General features: G+C 49.6%; 1 protein-coding gene across 1 annotated transcript in view; it reads right to left on the bottom strand.

Moving 5' to 3' along the window:
• LOC144593825 (phospholipase B1, membrane-associated-like) overlaps positions 1–9430 on the bottom strand; it is a 171067-nt gene extending 161637 nt beyond the window's left edge. Inside the window, exon 1 of the mRNA XM_078399942.1 lies at positions 9311–9430. Within this exon, the coding sequence (XP_078256068.1) occupies positions 9311–9430 (120 nt within the window). The remainder of the gene's footprint in view (positions 1–9310) is intronic.
• Positions 9431–13717: the final 4287 nt, after the last annotated feature.

Genomic DNA, 13717 nt, shown 5'->3' with positions numbered 1-13717 from the left:
GCCATTCAATATGATCATGGCTGATCATCCAACTCAGTATCCCGTACCTGCCTTCTCTCCCATACCCCCCTGATCCCTTTAGCCACAAGGGCCACATCTAACTCCCTCTTAAATATAGCCAATGAACTGGCCTCAACTACCTTCTGTGGCAGAGAATTCCACAGATTCACCACTCTCTGTGTGAAAAAATACTTTCTCATCTCGGTCCTAAAAGACTTCCCCCTTATCCTTAAACTGTGACCCCTTGTTCTGGACTTCCCCCGACATCGGGAACAATCTTCCTGCATCTAGCCTGTCCAACCCCTTAAGAATTTTGTAAGTTTCTATAAGATCCCCCCTCAATCTTCTAAATTCCAGCGAGTACAAGCCGAGTCTATCCAGTCTTTCTTCATATGAAAGTCCTCCCATCCCAGGGATCAATCTGGTGAACCTTCTCTGTACTCCCTCTATGGCAAGAATGTCCTTTCCTAAGAATGTCTTTCCTCAGATTAGGAGACCAAAACTGTACGCAATACAGCGTACGCAATTCTGTTTTATAAATAATTGTTTACCTACGATATATATATATATTCCAATATTTCAAGCTCTTTTTAAAAATTGAATATTATTTATTTGTTGCCATATAAACCTAATGTAAACCAACCTAATCTAACCTAACCTAGTTTAACCTTTCCTAATCTAATCTAACGTAACCCAGTCTAAACTTTTTTTGGGTTCATTAAATTTATAAAACTCACACTTGTTTATTTTTTCCTACACCCCGCAAAAATGTGCCAAATATATAACGTGGCCCTCATGTTGAAAAGTTTGGAGGCCCAGGACAGAAAGGTCAGTGTGGGAGTGGGAGGGGGGGTTGAAGTGCTGAGCCACCGGGAGATCAGGTAGATCTAGGCAGACTGAGCGGAGGTGTTTAGCGAAACGATCGCCAAGCCTGCGACCAGAGTTGAGAGATGGTAGATCAGTCTGAAGAAGGGTCTCGACCCGAAACGTCGCCCATTCCTTCTCTCCTGAGATGCTGCCTGACCTGCTGAGTTACACCAGCATTTTGTGAATAAATACCTTAGAGTTGAGAGGTGATTCATACTGCTTTTGGCAGGGTCAGAGAAGCACAGAAACATAGAAAATAGGTGCAGGAGGAGGCCATTTGGCACTTCGAGTCAGCACCGCCATTCATTGTGATCATGGCTGATCATCCACAATCAGTAACCCGTGCCTGCCTTCTCCCCATATCCCTTGATTCCACTAGCCCCTAGAGCTCTATCTAACTCTCTCCTAAATTCATCCAGTGATTTGCCCTTCTCTGTGGCAGAGAATTCCACAAATTCACAACTCTCTGAGTGAAAAAGTTTTTTCTCACCTCTGCTTTAAATGACCTCCCCTTTATTCTTAGACTGTGGCCCCTGGTTCTGGACTCCCCCAACATTGGGAACATTTTTTCCTGCATCTAGCTTGTCCAGTCCTTTTATAATTTTATACGTCTCTATAAGATCCCCTCTCATCCTTCTAAACTCCAGTGAATACAAGCCCAGTTTTTCCAATCCTTCCTCATACGACAGTCCTGCCATCCCGGGGTTTAACCTGTTGAACCTACACTGCATTGTCGTAGACCTTTAGCCCTGAGGGAGGATTGGATCAGTGGAGATTGGATTTCCTCGGTTGAGAAGATAGATCGTGGAGGTCTACGTGACCGAGATGGGCTGATACATAGCGAAGGGAAAGGAACTATTTTCTTTCGGAAGGTAGACACAAAAAGCTGGAGTAACTCAGCGGGACAGGCAGCATCTCTGGAGAGAAGGAATGGGTGACGTTTCGGGTCGAGACCCTTCCTCACTGCCTTGCTGAGGATTAGAAGGGACTAGACCAAGTGGACCCGTTGGGCCCAAACCTCTCCTGCATTGATGCAGCACCCTCTGCGACCCCCCCTCCCCTCTCCCCCTCCCCCTCCTCCATCCTACATCCCCCCCTCCCCCATCCTTTCTCCCCCTCCCCCTCCCCCTCTCTCCTCCTACCCCCCCCTCCCCACCCTCTCCCCTCCCCTCCCCGTCCCTCCACCCCCCTCCACTCCACCTCCCCCCTTCCCCTCCCCCCCACTCCATCCCCCTCAACCCCTCCCTCCCTCCTCCTCCCTCTCTCCCTAAGAGATAGATTTAAACTTTAAAATGTGAATAACTTTAAAAATATAACACCGATTTCAATGAAACTTCTTCCATTGGCACCAAAGGGACGACGGTGAGTAAGGTGGGCCTAAAATTGTCGCGCTATCGTGTACCGTTTTGGCTGTAGTTCAGGAACAAACAGACAAACAAACGAACGAGAGTTTTAGTATATAGAATAGATTCTCTGCTCGTGGCCACCCTCCGGTGGTAACACTGAGTAAATACAGGGAGAACTGTAGACGTAAGAACTGGCCCATCTGGGTGTGGTAATGGCGCCCCATATTGACCTCCTCAGACACAACAGGGGCAGCTCAATATTGATCTGGGGCACTGCCTATGAAATAGAAGGGACTATGCCCGCCTACAGTGGGCACACTGAGTAAACACAGGAATAAATGTAGAAACAAGGAACTGCATTAGAAATCAGGGTTGCCAACTATCCCGTATTAACCTACAAACCTGCACGTCTTTGGAGTGTGGGAGGAAACGGAAGATCTCGGAGAAAACCCACGCAGGTCACGGGGAGAACGTACAAACTCCGTACAGACGGCACCCGTAGTCGGGATGGAAGCCGGGTCTCCGGCGCTGCATTCACTGTAAGGCAGCAACTCTACCGCTGTGCCACCGTGACCGCTGTATGCGTGGGAAAGAACTGCAGAGGCTGGTTTAGTCCGAAGGTAGGCACGAAAAGCTGGAGTAACTCAGCGGGTAAGGCAGCACCTGTGGAGAGAAGGAACGGGTGACTTTTCGGGGCGAGACCCTTCTTCAGACTGAGAGTCAGGGGAGAGGGAAACGAGAGATATAGATGGTGATGTGGAGAGATGTAGAACAAATGAAAGAAGAATATGCAAAAAAAGTATAAAGGAAGCAGGCTGTTGTTAGCTGTGGGCTGGGTGAAAACGAGTTACAGACAATGAGACTCAACAAGACGACTTTGAAGCTGGTACGACTTGGGTGGGAGAGGGATGGAGAGAGAGGGGATGCAAGGGTTACTTGAAGTTAGAGAAATTAAAATTCATACCGCTGGGTTGCAAGCTGCCTATGTTTTTTGTGTCTCTCTGCACTGTTCTATGTTCCCATTCCAATCTGACCTTTCTGTCCTGGGCCTCCTTCATTGTCAGAGTGAGGCCCAGCGCAAATTGGAGGAACAGCACCTCATATTTTGCTTGGGCAGCTTACACCCCAGCGGTATGAACATTGACTTCTCCAATTTAGGTAACTACAAACCCCCTCTCCCTTCATCCCCAAAACCCTCCCCTTTCTCTTCTCCCTTGAGTGTGTCACACCTGGACTCACATCCATCTCTCCCCTCCCCTCTCCCGACATTCCTTCCTTCACTATTCACAACTCTTCACACCCTGTACTTTCACGCCTTCTGCCTTTTCATCTCAGGCCTCTGTTCCACCATCTGCCCCTCACCTGTATCCACCTATTACTCACCAGGCTTTGTCCTGCCCCTCTTGTCTTCCAGCGTTCTCCCCCCTCCCCCTCCCACTCCCCTTCCACAACCCCCTACAATCAGTCTGGAGAAGAGTCCCGACCCGAAACGTCACCTACGTTAATTCCCGGAGTGGCGGGACTGTCATATGTTGAAAGACTGGAGCGACTAGGCTTGTATACACTGGAATTTAGAAGGATGAGAGGGGATCTTATCGAAACGTATAAGATTATTAAGGGGTTGGACACGTTAGAGGCAGGAAACATGTTCCCAATGTTGGGGGAGTCCAGAACCAGGGGCCACAGTTTAAGAATAAGGGGTAGGTCATTTAGAACGGAGATGAGGAAAAACTTTTTCAGTCAGAGAGTTGTGAATCTGTGGAATTCTCTGCCTCAGAAGGCAGTGGAGGCCAATTCTCTGGATGCATTCAAGAGAGAGCTAGATAGAGCTCTTAAGGATAGCGGAGTCAGGGGGTATGGGGAGAAGGCAGGAACGGGGTACTGATTGAGAATGATCAGCCATGATCACATTGAATGGCGGTGCTGGCTCGAAGGGCTGAATGGCCTCCTCCTGCACCTATTGTCTATTGTCTATTGTTTATTGTCTATTGTCTATTGTCTATTGTCTATTGTCTATTGTCTATTGTCTATTGTCTATTGTTTGTTGTCTGTTGTCTGTTGTCTATTGTCTATTGTCTATTGTCTATTGTCTATTGTTTGTTGTCTATTGTCTATTGTCTATTGTCTATTGTCTATTGTCTATTGTTTGTTGTCTGTTGTCTGTTGTCTATTGCCTATTGTCTATTGTTTGTTGTCTGTTGTCTGTTGTCTATTGTCTATTGTCTGTTGCCTGTTGACTATTGTCTATCCCGAGAACTATTGTCTATCTCTGTTCTCCAGGGACGTTAGACACAAAAAGCTGGAGTAACTCAGCAGTCAGACTGCATCTCTGGAGAAAAGGTATAGGTGACGTCTTGGATCGGAACCCTTCTTCAGACTTGCCACAGATTCACCACCCTCTGACTAAAGAAAGTTCCTCTTCACCTCCTTTCTAAACGAGCACTCTATAATCATGAGGCTGTGCCCTCTGGTCCTAGACTCTCCCACCAGTGGAAACATCCTCTCCACATCCACTCTATCCAGGCCTTTCACTATTCTGTACGTTTCAACGAGCTCCCCCCTCATCCTTCTAAACTCCAGCGAGTACAGGCCCAGTGCCGACAAACGCTCATCAAATGTTAACCCACTCATTCCTGGGATCATTCTCGTAAACCTCCTCTGGACCCTCTCCAGAGCCAGCACATCCTTCCTCAGATATGGAGCCCAACAATGCTCACAATATTCCAAATGTGGCCTGACCAGCACCTCATAAAGCCTCAACATTACAGCCCTGTTTTTGTATTCCAGACTTCTCCAAATAACTGCTAGCATTGCGTTTGCTTTCTTGCATTCGACTTGCGGATTAATGTTTTGGGAATCCTGTACCGGCGATCCCAAGTCCCTTTGCACCTCCGATTTCTGGATTCTCTCCCCATTTAGAAAATAATCTACGCCTTCACTCTTATTACCAAAATGCATGACTCCACACTTTGCTCCACTATGTCCCATCTGCCACTTCTCTGCCCACTCTCCCAACCTGTCCGAGTCCTTCTGCAGAGTCTCTGCTTTCTCTACACTACCTGCCCCTCCGCTTATCTTAGCATCATCCGCAAACTTGGCCACAAAGCCTTCAATCCCCTCGTCCAAATCGTTAATATACAACCTGAAGAGCAGCGGCCCCAGCATCGAGCCCTGCGGAACTCCGCTAGTCACTGGAAGCCAAACAGAAACAGCCGCCTTTATTGCCACTCTTTGTCTTCTGCCATCCAGCCAGCCTGCTATCCATGCTAGTATCTGCCCTTTGATACCATGGGCTCTCATCTTCCCTAGCACCTTATCGAAGGCCTTCTGAAAATGTAGGTAAACAACATCTGCAGCCTCCCTTCTGTCTAGAGTTGCCAACTGTCCCGTATTAGCCAGGACATTCCGTATTTTGGGCTAAAGTGGTTTGTCCCGTACGGGACAGGCTTTGTCCCGTATTAGGCCCGAGGGGGGCGCTATAGGCCAGGACACTGTAGGCCTGGACACAGTAGGCCCGGATACTGACTCCACAATAACCGCTGACTTCACTGAAATACTCAACTGCTTTAACCTCACTCAACACGTCAATTTTCCCACCCATAACCATGGGCACATTCTGGACCTTGTCTGCTCCACTGGACTAAATCTACATCACCTCTCTGGTTCCGACCCCACCCTCTCTGATCACTTAGCCATCACCATGTCCGTCAACATTCCCACCCCAGCTCCAAAGCAAAAACGCAAAATCAACTTCCGTAAGCTGAACTCTGTTTCACCTACCTCGCTCTCATCCTCCCTCTCTGAAATAATGTCCGCCTCTCCCTTCGTTGACCTCCACAGCCCTTCTGACCTCACTGACTACTACAACCACACTCTCTCCTCCTGCCTCGACCAGCTTGCACCTATAAAAACCAAAACAGTTTCCTTCACCCACTCTGCTCCCTGGTTTACCCCTGAACTCCGCGTGATGAAAACTCATGCCCGCCAACTTGAAAGACTCCGCAACAAAACAGGTCTCACAATTCACTCCCAAGCCTACAAAGACCACATACAGCACTATAAAGATGCCCTCTCCCGTGTCCACTCCACCTACTACTCTCAAATAATTCACTCTGGCTCCGGAAACCCAAAACACTCTTCTCTACAATAAACAAACTCCTCAGCCCCCTGGACACCATCTCCCAATCATTCACAGTTGACAAATGCACCACTTTCCTTTCATTCTTCCAAAGCAAAATAGACAGCATCTACAGCACCTTAACCACCAACGCACCTGCTCCCCCTCAAACCACCTGCCCCCCCTTATCCTGTCAACCCCTGCCTCAGTTCTCCCCAGTCTCCACCACCGACCTCTCTGACCTCTTCACAGGAATAAAAACTGCCACCTGCTCTCTGGACCCCATCCCCTCCAGCTTTGTCAAGGCCTGCCTTCCTGCTCTCTCTCCACTTATCACTGCAACAATAAACTCCTCCCTGTCCACTGGCATCGTCCCGCCATCCCTCAAAATCGCTGCTGTCACCCCCATTCTGAAAAAACCTGGTCTAAACCCTGACACCCCAAACAACTTCAGACCAATCTCCAACCTACCCTTTCTGTCCAAAGCTTCCCAACTCCAATACCACCTCTCTACCAATAACCTGTATGAAACTTTCCAATCCGGATTCCGCTCCAACCACTGTACTGAAACTGCGCTCCTCAAAATCACAAACGACATTCTCCTCTCCTCCGACGCTGGCAACCTCAACATCCTCATCCTACTTGACCTCAGCGCCGCCTTTGACACCATAAATCACTCCATTCTCCTCACCCGACTTGAAACCTCCTTTAACATCACCGGCACAGCCCTATCCTGGTTCAAATCTTACCTCTCTGACAGACACCAGTTCATCTCCATTAACAACTGTAAATCCCCCACCGCTCCCCTCCCCCAATGTGTCCCCCAAGGCTCAGTCCTTGGCCCCCTCCTCTTCATCCTCTACCTGTTCCCCCTTGGTCAATTAATCCGCCGTCATGGTCTCAACTTCCACTGCTTCGCCGATGATATCCAGCTCCTCATCTCCACCAAGTCAATCTCCCCCACCACACACTCTACACTGACAAACTGCATCAGTGAAATAAAATCTTGGCTTCAATCAAATTTCCTCAAACTCAATTGCAACAAATCTGAAATCATCATCATTGGTCCAAAAACGCTCACCAAATCCACCCAAAACTTCATCCTCAATATTGATGGTCTCCCAGTATCCACCTCACCTCACATCCGGAATCTTGGAATCATCTTTGATCAAACCCTCTCCTTCGACAAACACATCAAACACATCACAAAGACAGCCTTCTTCCACCTCAAAAACATTGCCCGTCTCCGTCCATCCCTCTCCTCCACAGCTGCAGAAACCCTCATCCACGCCTTCATCACCTCCCGTCTGGACTACTGCAACAGCCTCCTCTATGGCTCACCCTCAAAAATCATCAATAAACTTCAATACATTCAAAACTCCGCTGCCCGTCTACTCACCCACACCCCGATCCGTGACCATATCACCCCCGTCCTTTACAAACTCCACTGGCTCCCCATCCCCCAGAGAATCCAGTACAAAATCCTCCTCATGACCTACAAAGCCCTCCATAACCTGGCCCCATCCTACCTGACCGACCTCCTCCACAGGCACACTCCCACCTGCACCCTCCGCTCTGCTGCTGCCAATCTCGTATCCCCCCACATCCGGACCAAACTCAGATCCTGGGGGGACAGGGCTTTCTCCATCGCTGCTCCCACCCTATGGAACTCACTACCCCAAACCGTCAGAGACTCCTCCACACTCACCACATTCAAAACATCACTGAAGTCTCACCTGTTCAGTACTGCCTTCAACCACTGAAGGTCACCCCACCTTCTGTCTCCTTTCTCTGTTCGTTTACTTATTTATCTATTTATTCACTTCCCTATGTTCTCTAAATCCCTGTAAAGCGTCTTTGAGTATATGAAAAGCGCTATATAAATGTAATGTATTATTATTATTATTATTATACTGTAAGCCCCGACAATGTAGGCCCGGATGCTGTAGGCCCGGACACTGTAGGCCCGGATGTTGTAGGCCAGGACACTGTAGGCTCGGACACTGTAGGCCTGGACACTGTAGACCCGGACGCTGTAGGCCCGGGGGACACTGTAGGCCCGGATGCTGTAGGCCCGGGGGCTGCTGTAGGCCCGGACAATGTAGGCCCGGAGGCCCGGGCGCCGCCTAACGGAGGTTGCGTAGCAACCTGCCTCCCAGCTCGGGCAGCCGCCATTGGTGGAGCGGGAGCACGTGGCCGCTGGCTGGGTGAGGTCACGTGGGGTGACATCACCTTGTCCCTTATTTGGGAGTGAGGAAGTTAGCAACCCTACCTCTGTCTGTCCAGCTATTTACTTGCTCAAAGAACGTCAGCAGATTCGTCAGGCAAGGTCTTTCCTTCAAAAAACCATGCTGAGTTCGGCCTATTTTATAGTGAACTTTCAAGTACTGCTTAACCTCATCCTTTATAATTGACTGTAAAATCTTACCAACTACTGAAGTCAGGCTAACCGGCCTACCCTTCTGTTTTGCTCCATTCTTGTGTCTTTTTGTACTGGAATGAATGCCTGGTATTGTAATTTTTCAACAGAGACTTATAAAGTTCTTGACTTTGAATCACGTTTGTTAGTCTTCCAGCATTACCATAGATCCTGCCGGCATTATTACCCCAGATACTCTTTTAGCAAAATTAAGGGGAAATCTGTATACTAAAACTCTCGTTTGTTTGTTTGTTTGTTTGTTTGTGACTGAACTTCCGCCAAAACTGTACCAGATAGCACGACATTTTTAGGCCCACCTTATTCACCGTCATCGCTTTAATGGTAAAAATGGTAGTTTTATTGAAATTAGTGTTATAGATTTTAAGTTATTCACATTTTAAAGGTTTTAAAAACCATCGCATGTGCAGTTGGGGCTGGTCCTCATCTAAGATGGCTGCCAGACCAGCGCCTACACTTACGTAAGATGGCCGCCGGGTGACTGCGTGTGCGCAGTTGGGGGGGGGGGGGGAAGGTCGTCATTTTCGTTCAGCTCCCACTTACCGCCAGACGCCTGTTTGATTCCGCAGCCCAAGTTGGGGGAGCGTCACCACCGACGCCGCTCCAAACCCCGGGCATCTCCATCATGGCCGCCGCTCTGCCTCGGGGTCCCCGCCCCGCCATCACCGTTGCCGCCGTCCGAAACCCCAGGCGTCTCCATCATGGCCGCCACTCCTGCTGCCGCTCTAAACCCCGGGCGTCTCCATCACTGCCGCCTCGCTGAGCCCCGGAGCCCTCGCCCCGCCATCACCGCCGCTCCTTTTGCCGCTCTCAGCCACGGGCGTCTCCTTCACCGCTCAGCCCCGGTTCCACCGCCGAGCAGTTAAAGGTCAGACTAATTAGACCAGGCGGACCCGCTGTGCTCAAACCCCTCCCGCATTCACATAGCGCCCGACCCCACTCCCCCCCGCTCCTCTCCCCCCTCTCCGCTCCCTCCCCCCTCTCCACCCCCCTCTCTCCCTCCTCTTCCCCCCTCCCCCCCTCTCTCCCCCCCTCTTCCCCCCTTCCCCCCTCTCCTCCCTCACCCCCCTCTCCTCCCTCACCCCTTCCCCGTCTCCTCCCTCACCCCCCTCTCCTCCCTCCCCCCCCCCCTCCTTAGGAGATAGATTTAAACTTTAAAATGTGAATAACTTTTAAATATATAACACCTATTTCGATGAAACTTCTCCCAGTAAGACCACGGGACGATGGTGAATAAGGTGGGCTTAAAATTGTCGCGCTATCGTGTACCGTGTTGGCTGTAGTTCCGGAACAAACAAACAAACAAGAGTTTTTGTATAAAGATTTTATTTGCTGTTGAGCTGTTAAAGATAATCTCCCAGTAAAATCTCCCCCAAACCTCCCCTACATTAACTGAAATTGAGTTACGGTTGTTTTAAGGAACCCCACTCACCCACTCCAACCCCCTCCCCCTCCCCACTCACATACTCCACCCCCCCCTCCACCCCCTTTATCCCCTCCTCCCCACTCACACATTCACCCACTCCATCCCCCCTCCACCCCCTCTCTCCCCCCTCCCCCCTCACACACTCCATCCCCCCTCCACCCCCTCTCTCCCCCCTCCCCCCTCACACACTCCATCCCCCCCTCCACCCCCTCTCTCCCCCCTCCCCCCTCACACACTCCATCCCCCCTCCACCCCCTCTCTCCTCCCTCCCCCTCACACACTCCATCCCCCCTCCACCCCCTCTCTCCCCCCCTCCCCCCTCACACACTCCATCCCCCTCCACCCCTTTATCCCCCCTCCCCTCTCACACACAACATCCCCCCTCCACCCCCTCTCTCCCCCCTCCCCCCTCACACACACCATCCCCCCTCCACCCCCTTTATCCCCGCTCCCTTCACCTGATCAATACCTATCTCTTTCTAACATCATGCCAAGAGTGAGGAAGACCTCCGAGGTCATGCAGATCACCAAACCCGTCCGAATTAGGCAGAAAGCTTCCGCCTTCTTCTTTCATTGTAGGGAGGGTCGACAATGATGTTCGATTCTCCAGTTCAGGCTTGTCTACCTTAGGAAACGCCTTTGGCTAAGAAGGTATGGTCATGCCGAATTAATCTAATTTAATTTCTTAAAACTTCTGATGGCTGCCTCCTAAATTGAACCTGTGCCTTCGTTGCGATCCCTTCCCTCCCCCTCACCCTCAGGCGATCGTGTCAAGAGATCATTTTAATGGTTCCCCATCAAATCAAGGTGGATGGCTGCCCAGAATGTGCGCCCAGTGCCAAATCAATCTGTTTTTTTTGTGTCTGAGAGACTTGTTAAACTGTGGTGCCTCGCGGAGTCAAGGCAGAAGGGTTTGCCTGGACTGGTCCTTCTGTTGTTGGAGTCGGGAATTTTACAGTCTGGGGAGGAGTGACAGATTAAAGGGAATATCTGGGATTCATTTGAGAGTTGTGGAGCAGGGATCGGTGCAGGTTCCTGTGGTTGCGGTTTCGTTTGGAGATACGGCGCGGAAACAGGCCCCTTCGGCCCACCGGGTCCGCGCCGACCAGCGATCCCCGCATACTAACACCATCCTACACACACACACACACACACACACACACACACACACACACACACACACACACACAAGGGACAATTTACATTCACACCAAGCCAATTAACCTACAAACCTGCACGTCTTTGGAGTGTGGAAGTAAACCGAAGATCTCGGAGAAAACCCACGCAGGTCACGGGGAGAACGTACAAACTCCGTACAGACGGCGCCCGTAGTCGGGATGGAACCCGGGTCTCCGGCGCTGCATTCGCTGTAAGGCAGCAACTCTACCGCTGCGCCACCGTGACACCCATTGGTATATTAGTGACTCCCATGTGACTTCAAGAAGCCATGATTAGTAAACTTGCAGATGACACCACAGTTGCTGGGGTGGTGGATGGTGAGAAAAGCTGTCAAAAGGTTTATAGATTAGGTTTATTATTGTCTATTAGTCCATTGTCTATTATTATTGTCTAATATCCTATTAGGTTTATTCTTGTTTATTGGTCTATAGTCTATTCGAAGCCTGAAGAAGGGTCTCGACCTGAAACGTCACCCATTCCTTCTCTCCAGAGATGCTGCCTGTCCCGCTGAATTACTCCAGCATTTTGCGTCTTTATTCGGTTTAAACCAGCATCTGCAGTTCCTTCTTACACATATTGTCTACCATTGCTGTCTAATAACCTACAGTGTTAGGTTTATTATTTTCTTTTAGTCTATTGTCTATTATTATTGTCTAATAACCTATTAGAAACATAGAAACATAGAAAATAGGCGCAGGAGGAGGCCATTTGGCCCTTTGAGCCAGCACCGCCATTCATTGTGATCACGGCTGATCATCCACAATCAGTAACCCGTGCCTGCCTTCTCCCCATATCCCTTGATTCCACTAGCCCCTCGAGCTCTAGCTAACTCTCTTTCAAATTCATCCAGTGAATTGGCCTCCACTGCCCTCTGCGGCAGAGAATTCCACAAATTCACAACTCTCTGGGTGAATTTTTTTTTTCTCATCTCGGTTTTAAATGGCCTCCCCTTTATTCTTAGACTGTGTGGCCCCTGGTTCTGGACTCCCCCAACATTGGGAAAATTTTTCCTGCATCTAGCTTGTGCAGTCCTTTTATAATTTTATACATTTCTATAAGATCCCCTCTCATCCTTCAAAATTCCAGGCTTATTATTGTTTATTAGTCTATTTAGTTTGGTTTAGTTTTAGAGAAACAGCGTGGAAATAGCCCACCCGGCCCCTCCCAGAAAGTGAAGATGGTTGTGAACGATTGCAGCAGGATCTGGGTCGATTGGCCAGGTGGGTGGAGGAATGGTTGATGGGATTTAATACAGAGAAGTGTGAGGTGTTGCATTTTGGGACGTCGAACAAGGGCAGGACCTACACAGTGACTGGTAGGCCTCTGGGTAGTGTTGTAGAGCAGAGGGATCTAGGAGTACAGGTGCATGGTTCCTTGAAGGTGGAGTCACAGGTAGATAAGGAGGTCAAAAAGGCTTTAGGCACTTTGGCCTTCATCAGTCAGAGTATTGAGTATAGACGTTGGGAGGTCGTGTTGTAGTTGTATAAGACGTTGGTGAGGCCGCATTTAGAGTGTCGGGTTCAGTTCTGGGCACCATGTTTTAGGAAAGATATTGTCAAGCTGGAAAGGGTACAGAGAAGATTTACGAGGATGTTGCCAGGACTAGAGGGTGTGAGCTACAGGGAGAGGTTGAGTAGACTGGGTTTCTATTCCATGGGGCGCAGGAGGATGAGGGGTGATCGTATAGAGGTGTACAAAGTCATGAGAGGAATAGATCGGGTAGACGCACAAAGTCTCTTGCCCAGAGTAGGGGAATCGAGGACCAGAGGACATAGGTTCAAGGTGAAGGGGAGAAAGATTTAATGGGAATCTGAAGGGTAACTTTTTCACACAGAGGGTGGTGGGTGTATGGAACAAGCTGCCAGAGGAGGTAGTTGAGGCTGGGACTATCCCAAAGTTTAAGAAACAGTTAGACAGGTACATGGATTGGACAGGTTTGGAGGGATATGGACCAAGCGCAGGCAGGTGGGACTAGTGTAGATGGGACATGTTGGCTGGTGTGGGTGAGTTGGGTCAAAGGGCCTGTTTCCACACTGTATCACTCTGTGACTACAAATCGTCACCCATCCATGTTCTCCAGAGATGCTGCCTGACCCGCTGAGTTACTCCAGCAATGTGGTTCATTGTGATTTTTGGGGGGCAAAGTTTCAGGTCGGGGCTCTGCATGTGGATTGATAGGGTAGTTTTATCTCTATCTCTTGTACCGTGAGTCACAGACATAACCCTTTGAACAAGATCACATCAGTCTGAAGAAGGGTCTCGACCCGAAACGTCACCCATTCCTTCTCTCCCGAGATGCTGCCTGACCTGCTGAGTTACTCCAGCATTCTGTGAATAACCATTTG

The sequence above is a fragment of the Rhinoraja longicauda genome, chromosome 5, assembly GCF_053455715.1.
Source record: "Rhinoraja longicauda isolate Sanriku21f chromosome 5, sRhiLon1.1, whole genome shotgun sequence".
NCBI classification, from domain to species: Eukaryota; Metazoa; Chordata; class Chondrichthyes; order Rajiformes; family Arhynchobatidae; genus Rhinoraja; species Rhinoraja longicauda.
The sequence above is the reverse complement of the archived record's forward strand: the minus strand, read 5'-3'. Positions and strand labels throughout refer to the sequence as shown.